The sequence below is a fragment of the Ranitomeya imitator genome, chromosome 1, assembly GCF_032444005.1.
Source record: "Ranitomeya imitator isolate aRanImi1 chromosome 1, aRanImi1.pri, whole genome shotgun sequence".
Classification (NCBI taxonomy): domain Eukaryota; kingdom Metazoa; phylum Chordata; class Amphibia; order Anura; family Dendrobatidae; genus Ranitomeya; species Ranitomeya imitator.
In genome coordinates, this window is record NC_091282.1 from 1,187,514,214 (window position 1) to 1,187,538,196 (window position 23,983).

Sequence of the window (23,983 nt, forward strand, 5' to 3'; positions counted from 1 at the left end):
ATACCCTGGCTTGTGTCTATGTCTCTGTGTCTTGTCTTGTTCCTGACTCTGTCTTAGTCTAGTCCTATTCCACTGTCTGTTTATATCTGTCTTGGTTTGCCTTTTCTGCTCTGTTCGCCACTGTCTGTGGCTCTGTTTCTCTTTGCTCAGTTCTACCACAACCTGTGCTTCTGTGTCTCTCAGCTTTTCCCTCAGCTCTGCACTCAGACCTTGCTTCGCACTCTCTGGCTTTGCTCTGTGTCTCCGCTCTTTGCGGTTCTATCTGGCTCCGCCTCCTGTGTTTCTGCACTTGGCTCCATCTCCGCTCTTGGCTCTGCCTCCAGCGTCTCCGCTCTTGGCTCCGCCTCCAGGGTCTCCGCTCTTGGCTCCGCCTCCAGCATCTCCGCTCTTGGCTCCGCCTCCAGCGTCTCCGCTCTTGGCTCCGCCTCCAGCGCCTCCGCTCTTGGCCCCGCCTCCAGCGTCTCCGCTCTTGGCTCTGCCTCTTGCGTCGCCGCTCTTGGCTCTGCCTTCTCCTTCTCTTCTCTTTGCTCCACCTACTCATACTCGGCCTCCTGCGTTTCTGTTCTTGGTTCTAGCTCTTGTGCTTTCGCTCTGCATCCGCTCTTGCGGTCTTTCTCTACTTGTTACTTAGTCCTCCTGTCTGAACAGGTTCCAACCTGTTTCACATACCTGCCTGCAGACCGGTCCCTACCTGTTCTTCCTATGTTCCAGCCGTACCCACCTGCCTACCAGAGAGCCAGCCGTGTCCGCCTGCCCGCCAGTGTCTCTGTTGTACCCGTCTGCCTGCCTGTGTCCCAGCCGTGCCCGCCTGTCAGCCAGAGTGCCAGCTGTGCCCGCTCCGTTCCTTAGTGGGATCAGCAGCCACAGCCAGACATCACCCTCGAGTGGCACCTGGTAGCTTCCTATTGCACAAGTCTGACCTCACCATCAGAGGCTCCAGCGAACACCTAGGAAGCTACTTAGTTACGCCCCTTCCAGGGAAGTTTGGTCTGTGGTCCAGTGGGGCCACACCCCCGTATGCCCGCGCCAACCAGTCTGGGCGCGTGCGTGACACACACTAATCGCGTCATCGCACCCTCTGACCTGAACAGTCGCAGCCAGAGGACGGAAGACAGAGCGGCGCGCAGTGGTGGAATGAGGAAGGTGACTATCGCGCAATGCTCTCCTCCCCCGATATACTCACCTGCTCCAGGCGTCATCCCTGGCAGCGTCTCACTGTCAGATGGTCTCCGGGAGCTGGCGGCATCTTCCTGTGTTCAGCGGTCACGTACCGCTCATCACAGTAATGAATATGTGTGCATATTCATTACTTTAATGAGCGGTACCACATGACCGCTGAACACAGGAAGAGCTGCCCGGAGACCATCTGACATGTAGGGACAGCGCCAGGAGTAGGTGAGTATGTGACAGCCGCCAATCCCCTCACCCACCGACCCCACGCCAACACTGACTCGAGTATAAGCCGAGAGGGTCACTTTCAGCCCAAAAAAGTGGGCTGAAAATCTCGGCTTATACTCGAGTATATATGGTAGCTATCTTCTTCCGGGATATGATAGGAAATAGATAGCTTCTTCTAGGATAAAATAAGAAATAGCTATCTTCTGGGATAGACTAGGAAATAGCTAGCTTCTTCTGGGATACAATAAGAAATAGCTATCTTCTGGGACAGAATAGGAAATAGCTAGCTTCTTCTGGGATAGAATAGGAAATAGCTAGCTTCTTCTGAGATAGAATAGGAAATAGCTAGCTTCTTCTGGGATAGAATAGGAAATATCTAGCTTCTTCTAGGATAAAATAAGAAATAACTATCTTCTGGGATAGACTAGGAAATAGCTTGCTTCTTCTGGGATAAAATAAGAAATAGCTATCTTCTGGGACAGAATAGGAAATAGCTAGCTTCTTCTGGGATTGAATAGGAAATAGCTAGCTTCTTCTGGGATGGAATATGAAATAGCTAGCTTCTTCTGGGATAGAATAGGAAATAGCTAGCTTCTTCTGGGATAAAATAAGAAATAGCTATCTTCTGGGACAGAATAGGAAATAGCTAGCTTCTTCTGGGATGGAATAGGAAATAGCTAGCTTCTTCTGGGATGGAATACGAAATAGCTAGCTTCTTCTGGGATAGAATAGGAAATAGCTAGCTTCTTCTGGGATAGAATAGGAAATAGCTAGCTTCTTCTGGGATAGAATAGGAAATAGCTAGCTTCTTCTGCTATGTAACAGAAATCAATATATTGCACATGTATGTTTTTTATGACATTTTTTAGAATTACACCTTAACATATACATACATTTTTGTTTCCTTGGTTTGTAAGCACAGTACGCTGCAAGTGCCAGAAAAGGAAATATACCAATGACACCAATGGCAGAAATGTAAATTTGCGAACCTGTAATTTTGGAGAGAAAAAAAATACATTGTTAAAATAAGATGAATTTTCACTTAAAGTATTAAATCCCATTCATTTTAATTGAATTCACAATTGTGTACACCACTGAAAGGAATAATATATTAAAGGGAAAAGGAAGTGAAAAGAGTTATCCTTTAACACTATTCAATGTTAAAACCATAGTCTTTGTGCACACATTTAAAATAAGTCTCTTTTTTGCACTATGTCTCGGCAATTTATGCACAGGACATAATATTAATTGAATTATATCTTGCACTATAGCAATTATAATCATGAGCACAGCGGTGGTTCTACACTAAGTCCACTCCTGACATAATGTGGCAGGTAAAATAATTTGGCTGCCAATAGGTATAGTGGCCAATGTCCCCTCTTAGATATTGTAATTGGCTACTGATATAAATGAAATGTAATAACAGAAGGGGAATATTAATAAGTCTGCTGCAGTAACATTAGAATAGAAAACAACAGCATTAAAAGAGTTATCGGTCTTCTGGTAAAAGTCTATAGTCGCTCTATGCAACTGCAGATTTCTGCATCCTTTCAGTGTGTATCAACAATACACAAATTATAACCTTTCTACTCTGTTAGATAAATAACCTGGGAATAGCAAAAAAAATGTATAATTTAAGTATTAAAATAGACACATGCATATATGTGAATATTTTAGTTTGGAAATATGGTGCAAAATACATAGCCATGGCTAATACAATTATGCCACCCAAGAAAAATACCACACATACATGCCAGTGAAGAATTCAGTAAGTACACAGAGAAGAAACCACTCTAGATAGTGAGGTAGTGAGCAGGTATATATAATACACATCTGCTGGAAAGTGCCAATTAGAAGCAGGGTAAGAGCCTAGGGGCCCACAGTACTCAACGCACGTTTCGCCTAGAAATGATTCATCCAATCTACTATATAATTGTCTAAGGGTCACTTCCGTCTGTCCTTCTGTCTGTCTGTCACGGATATTCATTGGTCGCGGCCTCTGTCTGTCATGGAAATCCAAGTCGCTGATCGGTCGCTGCAAAACAGCCACGACCAATCAGCGACGGGCACAGTCCGGAAGAAAATGGCTGCTCCTTACTCCCCGCAGTCAGTGCCCGGTGCCCGCATACTCCCCTCCAGTCACCACTCACACAGGGCTAATGCTGGCGGTAATGGACCGCGTTATGCCACGGGTAACGCACTCCGTAATCGCTGCTGTTAACCTTTTTATGATGCTGCCTATGCGGCATCAATAGTAAAAAGATCTAATGTTAAAGATAAAAAAAACATTAAAATTAATAAAAAAACAAAAAACCTGCTATACTCACCCTCCGTAGTCCGCTGAGCCGCTCGCGCCTGCCGCCATCTTCCGTTCCCAGCGATGCATTGTGAAATTACCCAGAAGACTTAGCGGTCTCGCGAGACCGCTAAGTCTCCTGGGTAATTTTGTAATGCATCCTGGGAACGGAAGATGGCAGAAGCCGCGCGCGTATCGCCGGAGCTTCGGTGGATCCCATGGGGTGAGTATATAACTATTTTTTACTTTATATTATTTTTTTTTAACAAGGATATGGTGCCCAAACTGCTGTATACTACGTGGGCTGTGTTAGATACCGCGTGGCTGCTATATACTACATAGGCAGTGTTATATACTGCATGGGCTGTGCTATATATTACGTGGCCACTGTTATATACTGCCTGGGCTGTGTTATATACTATGTGGCTGCTATATACTGCGTGTGCAGTGTTATATACTACGTGGCTGCCATATACTGCGCGGCCTGTGTTATATACTATGTCGCCTGTGTTATATACTGCGTGGCTGCTATATACTGCGTGGGCTGTGTTATATACTGCGTGGCTGCTATATACTGCGTGGGCTGTGCTATATATTACTTGGCCAGCGTTATAAAGTACGTGGCTGCCATATACTGCGTGGCCTGTGTTATATACTACGTCGCCTGTGTTATATACTGCGTGGCTGCTATATACTGCATAGGCTGTGTTATATAGTACGTGGCTGTGTTATATACTGCATGGCCACTGTTATATATTGCGTGGCCTGTATTAACGCATCGGGTATTCTACAATATGTATGTATATAGCAGCCACATAGTATGTAGCACAGGCCACATAGTATTTGTCTGCTATATACTACATGGCTCCTATATACTACGTGGCCTGTGCTATATACTATGTGGCTGCTATATACATACATATTCTAGAATACCGGATGCATTAGAATCGGACCACCATCTAGTTAGCTATATTCAGCATTCCACATGGTACTTGTATAGAGATCATAGTGTGTAATTATACATGAAGTCCTCTGAATACGCAACTGAACTGCACGGTATGGGTTACAGAAGACTGTCAGGCAGTAGGCAATTGAGTTATCCCTCTGTATATGTCCATAAACTATGACAGGCTTTAGCAAGACTAATATGTTGTGTGCATAAACTGCCAGGGCATGTGCAAGAAAAAAAAAGAGACTTATTATAAATATACAGTGTGCACAATCACTGAAAAGTAATAAAGGATACTTTAATTCACATTCTATTCCCTTCCTTTTAATATATATAAAAAGTAAAGCATATAGCGCTCAGCAAGGATTGCACACTGTGCAGAGCAGGAGGCAGAACATGACAGCAATTTTTCCTTTGTCTCATTATCAGGACAGAAGATGAAGGGAAAGACGTCCATCTTACCATCATTACCTAAGAAAACCACACAGACGTGAATGGAAACAACGCTCCACTCTAAATACGTAAATGACCTAATATTTTGTTTCTATATGACGGGTATACACGCCGCTCAATCAAAGGGCATCATGTATCAGCCACCGGCTGTAGGATTTCAGCTGCAGAGGAGACTAGGCAGATAATGCAAGGATGCCTATTTCTGTTCACGGCATGGATCAATTATTTTTATATTTTAATAGACTTTTCTCAATGCAGTGATACTACATATATGTATTATTATTATTTTTAATTATCTTTATTTTTAATGGGGGGAAAAGTGTTGTGATGTTAACGTTTCGCTTAGTCCCCTCAGGGGACTTCAACATGCAATCGTCTGATCGCTTGTGCTACACACAGAGATTCCAGAGCATTGCTGCATACCATAAGAATCAGTGGCCTTTGGAACCCTGTCGCAGGCCATGACTATTTCTAGTTTTCCATCCATATAGCCATATGAGGGCTCGTTTTTTGTAGGACAAGTCGTTAAATGATTCCATTAATTTTACCATATCCTGTACTAGAAAATGTGGGCTGTAATGGAGAAAAAAAATATATTATCAGGGCACTCATTGTATGATAAAAAATGACCTGGAAGCATTATCCTCCAGGTTAGTAAGATAATGATGATAGCAAACTTGTATAGAATTTTTGTTATTATTCAAGTGGTGGAAAAAAATGTTAACGTTTGTAAATGACCGTGTGTTTTTTGTGATTGGAGCTGTATTACGCCTTTTTTTTGGCATCCAAAGCTTATGGTTTATGGTTTTATTTATGTCTATTTGGGCTACATACAAGGTTTTACTCTCTTTTTACTGTATCATTTAAGGGACTTGTGTTCGACTGAAAAATGCATTTCTTACATTTCGAGTTTTTTTTATGGTGCTTATCATACAGGTTAAGTTATTTTATGTCCAAATAAAGAACTCACTGGCATTGCTGATTTCTCGTATCAAACAATGAAGATGCAACTCTGGGACAAGCTGCTAGTAGCATACGTGATGCTTACTGAAAAAAAGCTCACATTCCAATGGGTAGCGAAGGATAACTATAAATCTGGGCAATCACCATTCCAAAGTTTTCATTTATGTATTATTCATCTTTTCGTGCAGCAGCATAAGAACATGGACAAATAATGGTCTCCGGTCGTTTCACACGATCACATGCTTCATCAGGGCCACGTGAAACATGTCCATTTATCCAAGATAAGTGTCCAAGATGGAGAATATAGCATAAATAATGTAGCATAGTGCACCCTGACCACCTTCTGACATGGTCCCTTGCTCTTGGTTTATGGCCCCCGAAAAACTAAGACTTGTTATTGCAAAAACAGAATAAAAGCAATCAAAGTTGAGATATATAATTTACAGTACAATCATGTCTACTTACCACTAATACCACCCTGGACATATAATTGTGTCCCATTTCCTTCTGCTTTTTCCAGTGTCGGGATCTCCCATGTAACTTTACAGACATACCGCCCTCCATCGTCCTCTGTGACTCCCTCTATGGTCAGCAGTGTAGTATTATTGGTTAGATTACATGTAGTTTTATTATTTCTCGCTGATGAACTTCTGTTGTTCTCAGACTTCAGTACAGAACATAACACGGTCCCATTGTCTTCTCCATTGCTTGAAATTTGCTTTCTCCATTCAACTCGGACCTGCTGATCATATTCACTAGTCCAGTTGCAACTTATCCTGGCAGTGTCCGATTTATTCAGATTTAGGATTTCTGGATGTTGAGTAATGATTTTCCCTATGACAATATCTGTATAATGAGAAAGCAATAAACAAAAAATGATAACATAGTGACATTAGGGGTGGCCACTTGTTTGGGAAATTCACAAACTGCCCATGGTTCCTATGGCCAAGCTCAGAAGGACGGGGACGGTCAATGGAGTTCTCTGAGGAGGACAATGTCTTCTGAAAATAAAGCTGCTCCTATGACCAACTGATTACCAGAAAAAAACTGGTGCCGATGTGTGGTAGATCTTATCCCCCAGATCTTGAAACTACCCAATATTTAAGGGTTAGTAACAAAACTATCACCCACTCTCCACCTCCAACCACTGGATCAACGAAGCAATAGTTCCAGCAATGTCGAGTGTTCCATTGAACAAGCTCTATTCAGAGATTTATCGGTTTGTGCCAAGATTGGGTATTCGCTCTCAGTCATCTGCATCCAGATTCTGAGCCTCAGCAGACCCAAAATGTCTCTGCATCATGTAAGGAGACTGGTGCTATAAATGAGGCTTGGTAGATGTGAGGCCCTGCTACAAATCAGAAATTTATTAGGCAGGATGCAAACTGTCTCTTCAGAGAGGAAGAGAACCTGAACTCTATAGCACGAGCTGTTGGTAGCAGCACTGACGATGGGCAGTAGCCCGAAACACCATGTCTGCAAAATGAGATTCTGATTTGACTTTTATCCTAAGTCATATTGCAAGACTCGTTAAAGGGTCAATAGTGAATTGTAGAAATGCTGCTTCCAACGGTGGCTCTATAGAGTTCAAGTCCTCTTTTTCTCTGAAGAGGCAATTTGCATAGTAAATTTCCATGAAGAGCCGATATGTCACTCTCCACAAGGAGAAACATTACCCCTTAGACTACAGTATAAGGCAGGATGTAACTCAGGATCAGTGCAGGATAAGTAATGTGATGTATGTACACAGTGATTGCACCAGCAGAATTGTGAGTGCAGCTCTGGAGTATAATACAGGATGTAACTCAGGATCAGTAATGTGATGTATGTACACAGTGACTGCACCAGCAGAATATTGAGTGCAGCTCTGGAGTATAATACAGGATGTAACTCAGGATCAGTACAGGCAGGGCCGGCTCCAGGTTTTCGAGGGCCCCGGGCGAAAGAGTCTCAGTGGGCCCCCCCCTTTAACACATACCCCGATTTATGATGCACAGATACGGCAGAGAAATGTATAGTGCAATGCCAGATTTCACTTCTTACATGAGTGACAGCTATTGTAAATTCTGCAGTGTATATATACAGGACAGGAGGAGTTGTACTGTGCAGTGTATATATACAGGAGGAAAGGTGCTGTGCAGTGTATATATACAGGAGGAGCGGTACTGTGCAGTGTATATATACAGGGGGAGAGGTGCTGTGCAGTGTATATATACAGGAGAGGTGCTGTGCAGTGTCGTGAGCAGGGCGTTGTTGTATCAGAAAATCTTTTCTGTTTTGAGTTTTTCTATGAAACAAAGACTTTTCTACATAAACAACGTTGTTTGGTTTTGCGGCCCTAACAGATCTATGCTACAAAGTAACAGGCGGCTCGGGCATTAATGAGGGACCTGAGGCTGAATCCTTTCCACAAACCCTAATGACCCAATTAGTGCCCCGTCATTAGAAGCTCATTAAACGCCTCCCTGTCCCAAGCAGTCATGTACAGTATGGGGGGATCCTGCAGCCCACCCCCTGACTGCTCCATACCATACACTGCCCTCTGTCGCGCTCACTATTATCCTGTGCATTTCTCCTTCATCGTTACCCCATGTTACACTTGTCACCCCCCACTACAGAGTAGCAGGGCAGCCAATGTCACCCCCTCCCGGACGCTAATGGCAGCAGGAAAAGTCTGCTCCTCTATTGGGTTGGAACCTGATTTAATCAAGGAATAATGTGGATTTGTTGCTGGTGGCTGCAGGGGAAGGGTTAAGTGATGCCATGTCCTTGGTGGGAGCAGTGGCAGCTGCTGGGACCTTGACAGACACAACCAATGTTGCTGTGACTGCACAGTGTGACCTGGAGGAGAGAAGCTGAGACGCAGAAATCACCCACATGCCAGCACTGGGCAGTCCCTCCAGTCACCAGCCTGGGGCCACAGGGCCCCAACGTACAGCCCACAGCTCAGTTTTATCCATGGCAGCAGCTCCCCTTCCTCCTGGCATCTGGGTAACCCCATTTATTCGGATCGGATTGTTATCTTTAAGGTTTAGCAATAACCTTCATACAGATGGGAAGGGGTTAAGCTTCTTCCTACCCCACTGGTGCAGGTTCGGGTGGGGCATGCATGTATTCTGGGTGAGCTGGGCCGCTGCAGGTTGCAGGCTGCACCCCACCAGCTGTCCTCCAGACATCACCCACATTTTTAGGCAGCGGAGACAGACAGCAGCAGACTGAGCCACAAGTCCATCTGCAACCACTGCTGGATACCATAGTACTCACTCAGGCACTGGTAGGACTGAGCTCCTCCGGAATCTGCCTGATAAGTTCAGCAGCACTGCAGCCAGCCAGGGGCGGAGATCAGAGCAGAGAACTCTCTCCGCCCACAAACAATGTCACACTGGCTGCCTTCTCTTAACCCCTATGTGTGCCTGCCTGGCTGCACTGACTGAGTGAGAAGATGCTTGTGTCAGAGCTGGCACATAGGGGTTAAGAGAACGCAGCCAGCAGTGACTTTGTGGGCGGAGAGAGCATGTTCTCCTGCTCTGCTCTCCCAGCTGTATCTATGACAGCGTGAGTGGGCCCCCCTCTCTTCCCAGGGCCCCGGCATTTGCCCAGGTGTGCCGGGTGCTGACACCAGCCCTGAGTACAGGATCAGTAATGTAATGTATGCACACAGTGACTGCACCAGCAGAACAGTGAGTGCAGCTCGGGACCCGTTGAAGCGCATCTGCGTGAAACGGCCGTAGTCCGTCCTTGCTCTCCCCCGCACCTATTCCTCCTTCCTGCCGCCTCTCCGCAATATGTCTAACACCGCTTAAAGCGAATAAAGGACACTATTTTCAGCAAGATTCGGGTGAGTGCTGCATCTTTTGTTATTTAGTAATGTAATGTATGTACACAGTGACTGCACCAGCAGAACAGTGAGTGCAGCTCTGGGGTATAATACAGGATGTAACTCAGGATCAGTAATGTAATGTATGTACACAGTGACTGCACCAGCAGAATAGTGAGTGCAGCTCTGGGGTATAATACAGGATGTAACACAGGATCAGTACAGGATCAGTAATGTAATGTATGTACACAGTGACTGCACCAGCAGAATAGTGAGTGCAGCTCTGGGGTATAATACAGGATGTAACTCAGGATCAGTACAGGATCAGTAATGTAATGTATGTACACAGTGTCTGCACCAGCAGAATAGTGAGTGCAGCTATGGGGTATAATACAGGATGTAACTCAGGATCAGTACAGGATCAGTAATGTAATGTATGTACACAGTGATTGCACCAGCAGAATAGTGAGTGCAGCTCTGGAGTATAATACAGGATGTAACTCAGGATCAGTAATGTAATGTATGTACACAGTGACTGCACCAGCAGAATAGTGGGTGCAGCTCTGGAGTATAATACAGGATGTAACTTAGGATTAGTACAGGATCAGTAATGTAATGTATGTGCACAGTGACTGCACCAGCAGGATAGTGGGTGCAGCTCTGCTCAGCTGCTGCTCATTGTGCTAATTGTGGGTGCGGTCGCTGCTGAACCTGCAGTGTGCTCCTGAGCTCCAGAGAACCACCATCTCTCCACCTGGGGACCTGCTCTCTCTCTTACCCAGGGAGGGAGTGGGTTTCCTGGGATGAGTGAGGGAGCCAAGTCCCAGGCTTCTGCTTCCCGGACCAGGCTGGCGGGGGGCAGAAGGAACCAGCAACCAGCCTGCACATCAGAGGATTCGGGGGTGAGACGCTCCACCAGGAGTCGCAGCAATGTGGCTCCTACTCCCCCCAGGTCTGCAGAGACCCAGAGAAGCCGCAAGGCTTCCATGGAGGAGAAGCCTGCTAGTATGCAAGATGGCGGCCCTTCTGGAGGAAAGCTGAGTGCTCACGGAGGTGAGGCCGACCTCACCGAGGATGGTTGGGCGCTGCAGGGTCCCCAGGAGTCTGTGACCACCTATGCCTCCCGGGTCATGAGCCACCTCCGTGAGTATGAAGATGCTAGCAAGAGACTGATGAGACTCCGGGAGGAGCTGCGCTGCACAAGCAACAAAGCTGCAAGTTCTCCAAACCGAGGAAGAATCAGCTCCAGGTGGAGGTAAGGAGACTGAAAGAGGACATCAATGAGCTTGAAGTCAGAAAAGCTTTCATAAGAGAAAAAAGTGGACCGTTTAAGGAAAAACTTATTAATGAAGATCGATTCAGGGAAATGGCTGATAACAGAGAGCAAAGGCAGATGGGGCTGCAGCCTGAGTGCCAGGTGGATGATGATGATGAGGAGGAGGATGACCAGCAGAAAGCTCCACCTGGCAGCCCTCTTAGTCACTCAGAGGCCACGTGCAGCGAGCTCCCTGCTGGACAGGCGATGATGACATCTCGTCGCAGTTCTGCTGGCTCTGGGGAGGACAGTGACATCGGCCAGGAAGGGGCGCTAATGGCAGAGATCAAGCTGCTGGAGTCCCCAGTGTGCCTTCAGAACTTCCATCTTGGTGATGATTTACCAGAGGAGGCACCTGGAGGCCAGAAGAAAATGGTAAAGAAGATCAAACCTAAGCTGCAGGAAGCGGTAAGCTATGTATATGCCCCCCTCCCTGTACCCCCTGAGTCGGCTGCAGGGTCAGCTCGCTGTATAAGCCCCGTTGCCCAGCCCAGCCCGGGTTCTGCTGTGGATCCGGTGCAAAGGCGCGGGGAGATTACAGAGCACGGTAATGAGGCGCAGAGCTCCGTCTCTGCTTGTAGTAGCGGGGATGTAGCAGCAGGTGCATCAGCCAAGAGGCTGGACAGTGAGGGCGGCCCGGCGGCGGGCAAACGATCAGGCCACGATGCTGTGCGCTCCTCAGTGGGAGGGGGGAGCGGCCCAGTGTCGGGGGCAGCTCCGGTAGCCTCGGTACCCTTGAATGCTGTTGCCGCTGATCACTTAGTTGAGGAGAGGCGGCAGTGTGAGGGGGTTGCTGGGGCTGGGAGTTCCGGTCCTCCTCCCAAAGTCCTGTTCTGTGTTGGCGCTGCTGGTCAACAAGATGCTGACATAAAGGATCAGCGGCGCCCCACAGTGGCGAAAGATCAGCGGCGCCTGGTAACAGTAAAGCAGCGGAAAATATCATCTGATGACGCGGAGGGCACACGTAAGACCAGGGGTGAGGTCACCTCCAGTTCTGTGGAGGAGAATCAGCCCCTTGTGCCTGATGATGCGGAGGTCAAAATGTCACCCCCTGTTGTCACTGGTCCAGCAGGAGTGAATGTGGTGGTGGGTATGGATGAGGAAAACTCTTTGTCTAGTGGTGTGGTTGCTGGTTTGGTAGAGGGTGAGGGGGTTATGGAGGTGGGTAATAGTGATGCTGTTGGTGTGGATGTGGTCACTGGTCCGGTTGCCCCCCCGGTGGTGGCAGCGCCTGTCAGGAGTTATGCCGCTGTCACCTCCGGGGGAAATAGGGCATCCTCCTCATCTCCGGGCTCTGGGGACGGCATGTTGCAACGGCGTCTACTGGAGGCTCTAAAGAAGGGGGAAAGATCACTAATGGTAGAGGGTCGAGAGGTTGATCTATCCTTCTGGATAGAGAGGCATGGCCTCGGGGCCTTCCGAGAGCAAAGAGGGGGGGATACAGTGTGGTCCCTCCCAACAGCCGGGCCGGGTAGTGTGCGTAGGAATGTGGTCCGTCTTCAGTGGAGGGGCAATGATGCGTGTCCTCCAAGGTCTAAAGTTGTGGAGCTCCTGCTGAGGATGGGCTTCAGTGCGATTGACATCTACGCCTTGATACATCCCTATTCCACACCTAATTTTGATGTCAGCTTTGTTCGGCCAGAGGGGCTGGAGCTCTTCTGGTCGAACTATGAGTTGGCAAAAAATGAGCCCGGCTGGCGAGACTTTGCCGTTCAGGTGGTGTCTCGCCAAAACCAAGTCAAGAAAGTGACCGTGATGACTTGTAACGAGTCACTTTCTTGTTATGACATCATGACGTGGCTTAGCCGGTATGGAGAGGTGGTAGAAATGCCAAAGAAAAACCGTGACGAGTTTGGTATCTGGTCAGGGGCCTGGACGTTTATGGTAAAACTTAAGCGTTCAGGTGGTACGGTTGCCCACATACCATCATCTGCCTTCCTGGGTAGGGATCGTATCCTGGTCTTCTACCAGGGGCAACCGAAGCTCTGCCACAAGTGCGGCGACCCCACACACTTCAGCGCAAACTGCACTGTGGGGATATCGGCCATCTTGCTGCCTCTTGTGTGGAGATTAGGTGTCACCTGTGTGGTGACTTAGGTCACCCATTCAGCCGTTGTCCTCGCTCCTTCGCTAATGCAGTCGTGACCCCGGTGGGAGAAAGCCGTGAGGCTGATTCTGCTGGGGAAGGGACTAGCAGGGGTGAAGGAGCTGAGGGGCCAAGGAAGAAAAGCAATAAAAAGACGCCAGCCCAGCTAAGGCGTCTAGACAAGCGCAGACAGGATAGGGAGCTGGGCGAGCCTCGTACTACTGGGGCGGCCCCTGTTCTGGATGCCAGTCTTGCTGCTGAGGCCCCGAGGGATGATGAGTTGGATGAGGAGGTCAGGAGGATCCACAGGGAGGAAAGTGCCACTGCCTCAGAGTCCTCCCATTATGAAAGTATGGATGAGGATAATAGGCAGTGGCTAGAGGACAAGCGTAAGCTCTGCATCAAAAAGAAGAGAAAGAAGGGAGATAAAACATCTTCTCCCACTCTGACCAAGGTACCTAAGGAAGGAAAAACCGACTCCCCTCTGGTTGGTCTTTCCAACCGGTTCCAAGCCCTTGAAAACATCTCTTCCTCTGAGGAGGAAGCTGAGGGTGAGGTTCTGGCTTCGGCGGGGCTCACAGGGGACGCCGAGTCTCCTTCTGGGAATGTAAGATCCTTGGAGGGAGGGACTGGCCCAGAGTCCGGAGACGAGGACCAAAAAAATAAAAAACACGTGGGAATGGATACTTCATTGTCATTAAAGAGGGGGAAGGATTCCTCCTCTGAGGCAGAGGATAAGGGGAGTGGGAAAAAGAAAGCCATCTAACTCAATCACCAATGATGGCGGTACCCACTCCGTTGACGCTGGCGTCCATTAATGTCGCCAGCATAAAGTCAAATACAGCTAGATTTGCGGCCTTTGATTTTCTCAGCCGGGTTGAAGCTGACATTTTCTTTTTGCAAGAGACCAGGCTGCCAAACATGGCAGATGTGTTTAAAGCTAAGAGGGAGTGGAGACTCGGGCCCTCCTATTGGTCTCTTGCGGCCGAGCCGTATAGCGGAGTGGCGGTCCTTTTTACCGCACCGGTGGAATGCCGACGGGTTATTGAGTTAGAAATGGGGAGGTGCCTGATCTTAGATGTCCTCATGAAGGGACAAGAGCTCCGGCTCATTAACATCTATGGTCCCCAATCTAAGTGGGACCGGAAGTGTCTCTTTATGAGGATCAAGCCCTACCTTTTTACAAGTCGGCAGGTTGTCTTTGGAGGGGACTTCAATGCTGTCACGAGGCCCCGAGATAGAGGAGGTTCCAGAGACAAGCTGACTTATGATAGCGTCGCCCTTAATAGTATAGCTAGTGAGGCTCGCCTGGTGGATGTCCACATTCGGCACACCCCAGGCCACGAGGGGTTCACCTATCATAGAGGTAACTGTAGGTCCAGAATAGATAGGTTTTATTTAAAGGAGGAAGCTGTCTCTTCAGCAGTGTCTGTTGTTGAGGTGGAGTTCTCCGACCACTGTTTAATTTTGTTTTCTCTGAATGTTACAGAGACCCTCCGGATGGGAAGAGGCTTTTGGAGGCTCAATTCATCTCTCTTGGAAGAAGCGGAGATAAGACAGTCCTTTGAGGATTTTCTTCAGAGCCAGGTACCATTACTGGATCTTTGTAGTAGTAAGTCAGAGTGGTGGGAGATGTTCAAGGAAAGGGTGGCGAGATTCTTCCGCCAGCTCTCAAGCCTCAGGAGTCTGAGCAGGTACCGCCTGTATCAGGGTCTGAGGAGGAAACTCGAGTATCTTGTCTCAACTGGAGGTAGCCGCGAGGAGATCTCCAGAGTGAAATCTTTGCTTATGAGGTGTCAGTACGATAGACACGCATCTTTGGTTTTTGAGAGGGATTACGGGAAGTACCGCTCACCCGACCCTTACAGAAACTGCAAGATGTCAGTGAATAGTAAAGTGGTTACAGGACTGGTCGACACTACGGGGTCCCTGAGGCGATCCAGATCAGGGATCCTGGAGGTTGTCAGATCCTTCTACTCGCACCTCTTGGGGAAGAGTGATCTTGATTGGGATGAGATGTCGGCTTTCCTGGCTGAAGCTGTGCCCGAACCAGGGGTAGACCCCTCTCTTGACGTTTTGACAGAAATGATCAGGGAAGAGGAAGTTCAGTTGGCGATTGAAGGGCTTGCCCCCAAAAAATCGCCTGGTCCAGATGGCTTAACATCTGAATTCTATAAGACCTTTAAGGACGTTTTGGTTCCCCTCTTGACTGAGGTATTCAATGAGTGTCTTTCCTCGGGCACTCTGCCGAAGTCAATGAGGAGGTCTGCTCTGATCATCTTGTCAAAGGGTAAGGACCCGTCTTGCATTGAGAACTGGCGTCCCATAGCGCTTCTCAATGCAGACAGGAAGGTTCTGGCAAAGGTGCTGTTTAATCGGCTGGTGAAATTTTTCCCTATATTTAACATTGAAAACGCATGCGTTTTTTTTTTTCAAAAATGCAACTTGTAGTATTTTTGTGGGGCGTTTTTTGGACACATAAAAACGCATGCGTTTTCATGCGGTTTTTTTTGGGCCAAAAAATACATTGGAGTCAATGGAAACGCATGCGTTTTTTTCTGCATGCGTTTGTTTGCGTTAAAAACGCATGCGTTTTTATATTAAAAAACCAGAAAACACACTGATATGCCACCCCCCAACATAAAGGTGATAAAGGGGATCCTAACCCTAACCATAAAGGGATTAGAGTTAGGGGTAGGGTTAGGGGTAGGGTTAGGATCCCTTTAGGGTTAGGGTTAGGATCCCTATAGGGTTAGGGTTAGGATCCCCTTTATCACCTTTATGGTGGAGGGTGGCATATCAGTGTGTTTTCTGGTTTTTTAATATAAAAACTCATGCATTTTTTTGTGCATGCGTTTACATGCGTTTTTTCACCATGTGTTTTTTTTTCCAAACGCATGCGTTTATAAACGCAAGTGTGAAACCAGCCTAACAACTTGCATAATTTTTTAAAATTAAATAGTGAAAAAAAAATTGGATTTATTAAAAAAAAAATTTGTTTGCGTTGCCATGTTTTTTGATATTTATTTAATATTTTTCCCTGCTTATTTGTGGGGGTCCTGATCGCTCAATAGACCCCCAAGCAGCTCACAGAACGGAGCACACATCTCCTGTCTGAGCGTGCACAAAGCAGAGTTAGGCTTCAATAGGTTAATTAATTAGAGTGGAATTGAATTCTACTTGAATTTTACAAAAATCCGCATCCTCCAAAATGAGTGTTTTTCTTGTAATTTGATTCCTTATGGATCCAGCAAAGTGGTGTCCGCTGGCCGCCAGCCGCCTTTTTTCTCGGATCATAAAGTGTCTTCAAATGGTTAATCCTTATACTCCTCTCTCTGGCCTCTATGTTCCTCACCATCCCCTATCCGGTACTCATCGCATCTTTTGATCGCGACCACTTGTACTGAAGTTCTCGGGCCTCTCAGACAGAGCCAGGACTTTAGTCGCGCACAAGATCACTGTTCACAAAATTGCTCAGAGCTATCCTGGGCCCCAGCAGAACCGGAAGTCCTGGCTCAGTGTGAGAGGCCCGAGGATTTCAGTGTGAGCAACGGCGATCAGAAGATATGAAGAGGACAGGACGGGTGATGACGAAGAGCGGAGGGGCCGGTGAAGTGAGTATGGGGATTTTTTTTATTTTTGACATATTATGCTTATTATGCTTTGACTACGTGAATAGGTGAATTCAAATTTGCCTGATCTACTCATTTCTACACAATATGATCTAATATGTAATTTCTCAGTTATTCCATAAGAATTAGACCCTAGCGTCAAGTGATTGGCGCCCAAGTCACCTTCACATTAGGTTGTCTTCTGGCTGACCTTTGGAAATGATTGTGTTTAAGTCTGTACTTACCAAAGAAACTCCTCGTTTGGGCAGTCTGACCATGTACTCTCATGACACACGAAGAATTACATTCATACACATGCGAAACAGAGAAAAAGAAAAGGACTCTGCCGAGACAGACAAACAGGAAAGAAAGTAAATGTATATCTGATTAATAGAAATTAATATGCCAATGATCCTTTTGGCATTTTAGTTATGGGGTCAGTAGATCACATTTAGTAGTAAACCTCACCACAGCCGCGATATACTGGCATGAGAGATCACCAACTCATGTCTTTAACAAAAATAAATTGATTTCTATTCTTAAAATTGTTAACTTTATCCTGTATATTAGCACTAGTGTACGTCAATCAATATTGTTATTTTTTATTTAGTTTTATTAGCCGTAAGGGCCAATGACGAGAAAAACTGTACACCATCAAACTCTTACACCTTCAATGTAAAGTAATCCTCCACAAATAAATAATGCCATATCATCTTACACCAGGAAATATGCAATAAATTAAGAGAACGAAAATCTTGTAACGAAAAATAGCTCTATAGTTCAAAAATGGAAGTTTTAAAAGTTTAAATTTACCGGTAATTTATAAATTAACAAACCGTAAAGGGAATTTAAAAAAAATAGGAATCTAAATTGTGTCAATATATTTTGCCTTCAAAACAGCATGCAGTCTTGCAGGTACAATATATTTGTACACAGTTTTTGAAGGAAATCAGCAGGGACCATGTTCCAAACATCTTGGAGAACTAACCACAGATCTTATGTGAAAGTCACTTGTGCAAATCCTTCTGTGTCTTCATGTAATCCCTCACAGACTGATGTTGAGCTCAGGGTTCTGTTGAGCCATCCCTTCACTTCCAGGACTCATTCTTCTTCTTCTTTTCTCTGCCGACTGCTCTTAATGACATTAGCTCGATGTTTGGGGTCATTTTCCTATTATATATATATATACAGTGGGGCAAAAAAGTATTTAGTCAGTCAGCAATAGTGCAAGTTCCACCACTTAAAAAGATGAGAGGTGTCTGTAATTTACATCATAGGTAGACCTCAACTATGGGAGACAAACTGAGAAAAAAAAATCCAGAAAATCACATTGTCTGTTTTTTTTAACATTTTATTTGCATATTATGGTGGAAAATAAGTATTTGGTCAGAAACAAACAATCAAGATTTCTGGCTCTCACAGACCTGTAACTTCTTCTTTAAGAGTCTCCTCTTTCCTCCACTCATTACCTGTAGTAATGGCACCTGTTTAAACTTGTTATCAGTATAAAAAGACACCTGTGCACACCCTCATACAGTCTGACTCCAAACTCCACTATGGTGAAGACCAAAGAGCTGTCAAAGGACACCAGAAACAAAATTGTAGCCCTGCACCAGGCTGGGAAGACTGAATCTGCAATAGCCAACCAGCTTGGAGTGAAGAAATCAACAGTGGGAGCAATAATTAGAAAATGGAAGACATACAAGACCACTGATAATCTCCCTCGATCTGGGGCTCCACGCAAAATCCCACCCCGTGGGGTCAGAATGATCACAAGAACGGTGAGCAAAAATCCCAGAACCATGCGGGGGGACCTAGTGAATGAACTGCAGAGAGCTGGGACCAATGTAACAAGGCCTACCATGAGTAACACACTACGCCACCATGGACTCAGATCCTGCAGTGCCAGACGTGTCCCACTGCTTAAGCCAGTACATGTCCGGGCCCATCTGAAGTTTGCTAGAGAGCATTTGGATGATCCAGAGGAGTTTTGGGAGAATGTCCTATGGTCTGATGAAACCAAACTGGAACTGTTTGGTAGAAACACAACTTGTCGTGTTTGGAGGAAAAAGAATACTGAGTTGCATCCATCAAACACCATACCTACTGTAAAGCATGGTGGTGGAAACATCATGCTTTGGGGCTGTTTCTCTGCAAAGGGGCCAGGACGACTGATCCGGGTACATGAAAGAATGAATGGGGCCATGTATCGTGAGATTTTGAGTGCAAACCTCCTTCCATCAGCAAGGGCATTGAAGATGAAACATGGCTGGGTCTTTCAACATGACAATGATCCAAAGCACACCGCCAGGGCAACGAAGGAGTGGCTTCGTAAGAAGCATTTCAAGGTCCTGGAGTGGCCTAGCCAGTCTCCAGATCTCAACCCTATAGAAAACCTTTGGAGGGAGTTGAAAGTCCGTGTTGCCAAGCGAAAAGCCAAAAACATCACTGCTCTAGAGGAGATCTGCATGGAGGAATGGGCCAACATACCAACAACAGTGTGTGGCAACCTTGTGAAGACTTACAGAAAACGTTTGACCTCTGTCATTGCCAACAAAGGATATATTACAAAGTATTGAGATGAAATTTTGTTTCTGACCAAATACTTATTTTCCACCATAATATGCAAATAAAATGATAAAAAAACAGACAATGTGATTTTCTGGATTTTTTTTTCTCAGTTTGTCTCCCATAGTTGAGGTCTACCTATGATGTAAATTACAGATGCCTCTCATCTTTTTAAGTGGTGGAACTTGCACTATTGCTGACTGACTAAATACTTTTTTGCCCCACTGTATATATATATATATATATATTTGTGCTCAGAAGGGTATGTAAACTTTTGATCTGGGTCATTTGGATGTTTTGGGTTGTCATTGTGATTTAAAAAGTGAAAACACAGTAGTTTGACAATAAATGGCTTCACCCAACCACTAACCATGAGTGGAGAAAAAGTGTTTAAGTGTTTTCATTCATATTCTCTGAAAAAAGGCCAAGAAAGCAAAAATTCTGCTGGGGTATGTAAACTTTAGAGCACAACTGTATAGGTATATGCTTATAGGTATATGGTTACCTGCTTAGGATGCAATAATCTTCACCTCCCACTGGAGCTACCGACTGGAGACTTCCTGGTCTCCAAACACACACCCTTGGGTAGGAGATATGGTGAGTGACTTTCCTTTTCATCTCTTACAGCCACTCACGAAAAAACCAACCCTGTCATTTCCAATTAACCCCACAACACATAGCATGCTGTAGAGAAACATCTGGATTTCACATCATGGACGATAGCAACCTTTGTGGCACATATCTCCCCTCACATACAGTACATCGCCAGTAACCCTGTCACCATATATAGATCTATATAGATCTGTATATGAAGTGTGTATGTGTGTGACATTCTGTGCGCAAAGCAGGAAACATAAAAAAAGAAGAGGAAAGCAGGATATCACTAGATAGCCATACTAAAAAAGTAAAGGAAGAAGAAAACGCACCAAAATTTTTGTAGCAAGTGCAATAAAACATATTGACTTGCTAAGCAGATTTCCTACCATGGTATTTCACTCTATAACCGAGGCTCACTGTTATCAATCACTGCATTTTTAAATATTTTACTTACTCTGATTTGGAAATTGCAAAATATATTTTACAGATACTACAGGTGTAAAATTAGGAAGTGATATTTTAATTTTTTTTTGCTGCCTTTGATTCCAACTGAAACCTGTGGTGTAATTCCACAAAAAAGTTGAAAACATAGCTTGCCAGCAGGTAAGACAAAAGTCACCTAAAGTTGATGATTAGCAGAATAACCTTAATGCGCCATACAAATTAGATAGCTGTCAGACAAATGATCAGCTATCTCTCCCAAAATTCCCCATAAACAGGAATGCTGAGCTTGGCCGATCGCTTCTGTGTTCTTTATGAGAGTTGCAGACAGATTCATCTGACGTCATATCTCCATGGAGGACAGAAGGATTGTCTACTGAAGTTTAAGAGAGACTGGATACTTCTCCGGTTGGGAGGCCCCTGTGCATATTAGACTGTGAGTAAATTTCAACAATATCGGCAGGTTTGGATATTTTTTTCTCTAATGCCTTTTGACTGCCCAACGATGGTCGCTGTTGTATGTGATCCAATTCGTAGTTACTGTGTCCGAGTATACATGCTTATGAGTAGAGTTGAGAAACTTTTTCATTGTTCAGTTCCAATTATGATCGGCGGCGAATATAGTTTTTGCAATATTTGCCAAACACAGCCGAATGTCATTGGAGTCAATGGGAGTAGAAATTAATGAATACTTTCGGAATCGATCATCAAACATATCTCATATCCATCATCTACCTATCTATCTACCGTAGAGAAAAAAAAAGTAATAACTTACCAGACAAATGAAGAATTGCAAGTAAAATAAATGGCATTCTTGACATTATAATAAGATGATCATGTTCAGTGTCACATACTGTGAATTCAGGAAATACACGTGAGAATATACATTGCACTTCTCTCTGCCCTAAGACTTCCTCTTCTCGTTCGTCACAACTCATCAGTGTCGGTATTCTTTACTTCCCTTACACTAAATCTTCTCTTACGATAGTTGTTTTTTTCCCCTCACTGGATATGGGGATACACAGTTGCAATCATTACTTTTTCAATCCCCATTGCAAACTAGGTTTATGACCAAAATTGACAGTCTTTCTGCTGCTTACAATCAAACAATCAAACAAGAACAATCTAAATAGCTCAAAACAACTAAAATAACAAGTGGTTTCTGAAAAATCATCACAAAATACCACTTTCACTGACTGCTGCAGTCTCAGAATTATTCATCTCCTTGATGACAAATGTCTTTAGTACTTATAGCCCTTTTGGCTATTTTGACCTGTTGCAAACTTGATTTATAGCCAGACATCAGACATCAGGTTCGGTCAGCGTTCCTGAGGAATCTTAGTCCAGTCCTCATTGGCAATGGCTTCCATTTCATTAATATTCTACGGTTGTCAAGAGAGTAAACCAAAAAGTTAGGAGAAGAGATTGCTGCTTTGCACAATTAAGAAAAAAGATATAAAAATGTACAAATGTATTGAAAGTTCCCAGTGATACAGTTGGGAATATAGTTCACAAGTTCAAATAGATCTAGTTCAGGATATTTCCCCCCTTTTTGACCAGGTTTAAGTTACGCACTTTTAATGGCTCAAAAAAAATTATTGATTAAATATTCAAATCATTTTTGCCTCTTCTTCACTAAGTATTGTGCTTAATTTTTATGTCATTTTTATATTTCTTTTTTTTTTTTTGCAAAAAAAAAGGAAATGTGTGTATAGTGTTCACATTTTATATATATTTATCAATGCCTACACAAACCCATGAAAAACTTTTTAAATTGCGCTCTCTCTTCCATAGAGATTATTTTTATTTTTATGTTTCGGCCACCGCCATCAGGGGCTTTTCTACAGCATTCTGTAATGCTGTTGATAAACCCCCGATGTAACCTGAAAGGTAAGAAAAACATGTTAGATTATACTCACCCAGGGGCGGTCCCGCTGCGGTCTGGTCCGATGGGCGTCGCGGTCCGGGTCGGCGCCTCCTATCTTCATGCAATGATGTCCTTTTCCTTGCTTCCTGTCGCGGCTCCGGCACAGGCGTACTTTATCTGCCCTCTTGAGGGCGGAGCAAAGTACTGCAGTGCGCAGGCGCCTGGAACGGTCAGAGGCCCGGCGCCTGCGCACTGCAGTACTTTGCTCTGCCCTCAACAGGGCAGATATAGTACGCCTGCGCCGGAGCCGCAGCGTTGAAGACAAGAAGAGGACGTCATCCTATGAAGATGGGAGACCCCGGACCGGACTGCGACGCCCATTGCATCGGACCGCCCGCCCAGGTGAGTATAATCTAACCTCTTTTCTCATCTTTCAGGTTATGTCAGGGGCTTCTCTACAGCATTCCAGAATGCTGTAGAGAAGCCCCTGATGGTGGTGGCCGCAGCTTATATACGAAAAAGTAGGTGTCAGATTCCCTTTAAAAAAAATTCCAGAATGGAGAACACCTAACTCTTTGGCAGAGAAATTCATGAGTGTTGGTGCTCTGCAGAACAGGCTCGCCTTGTCCCTCTGGACACTCCACTGCCCCTTTCTGCCTGTTTCGGCGCTTCCGATCCCTTCCCCACAGCACTACTGGCCTCACTTTGCATGCCAGCTTCCCAGCCTAATGATGACATCAATTTTTATTGAAAACTTTTTCCATTTTTATTCAAGATGTAGCCAGGCCCTTTAATATTGGTTGGGTGAATTGGGTGTCTGTCCTTGTAGGGTACACTTATATAGTGCTGAGCAGCCCACCTGATCTAATAGTATTTGCGTCATCAATAGGCTGTCCGTGAGAAGTAACTAGACAGTATCACACAGATGCTGTGCATAACACATACCCGTGTGACTGGCACCCTAAGCAATCCTCATCTGTGTTCATTTTTAATACTAGACAACCACCTCCTCCATGCATTGGTAAGTTTGTTAGTGGTCGTTTCATCAGTATTTTGCACGTGTGCTGCGGCATTCTCCTAGTGCATTGGCAATCTTCCCTACTATTGGTAAGGCTATTTCCTTTTTTTTGTGTTTTTTTTGGGGGGGAATTTAAAGAAGGCGCACGCAAACTAAGAATATTGCCAAACTGGAGGCCATTGTCCAGGAGGAATGAGCTAACATTCCTCAGCAAAGCTTCCAGAGGCTAGTGTCCGGCTATGTATCAGATTTGCAAGTCATAACTGTTGTGAATTCTGTGGCTGAATTCACTCCTGTGGTCACAAGTGGTACTGCAGCTTCTGAGCTTCCTCCCTCAGGTGTTCTGGTGAGCTCGTTATCTGCTTCATTACTTAACTCCGCCTGATGCTGCTATCCTTGCTCCTTGTCAATGTTTCAGTGTTGGATCTGAGCTTCTCCTGATTGTTCCTGTGACCTGCTGCTCTGTATAGCTAAGTGCTTTTTGCTTTTTTGTTGCTTTTTTTCTGTCCAGCTTGTCTTTTGTTTTGCTGGAAGCTCTGAGACGCAAAGGGTGTACCGCCGTGCCGTTAGTTCGGCACGGTGGGTTTTTTTTGCCCCCTTTGCG

At 45.3% G+C, this 23,983-nt stretch overlaps 1 protein-coding gene across 1 annotated transcript in view; it reads right to left on the reverse strand.

Moving 5' to 3' along the window:
- The window catches only part of LOC138658350 (uncharacterized), a 28,908-nt gene extending 7,479 nt beyond the window's left edge, over positions 1-21,429 (reverse strand). The window contains exons 1-3 of the mRNA XM_069745806.1: positions 21,270-21,429; positions 6,525-6,905; positions 2,292-2,387 (exon numbers count right to left, since the gene is read on the reverse strand). Coding sequence (XP_069601907.1) covers positions 2,292-2,387; positions 6,525-6,905; positions 21,270-21,315 — 523 coding nt within the window. The 5' untranslated portion in view covers positions 21,316-21,429. The remainder of the gene's footprint in view (positions 1-2,291; positions 2,388-6,524; positions 6,906-21,269) is intronic.
- Positions 21,430-23,983: the final 2,554 nt, after the last annotated feature.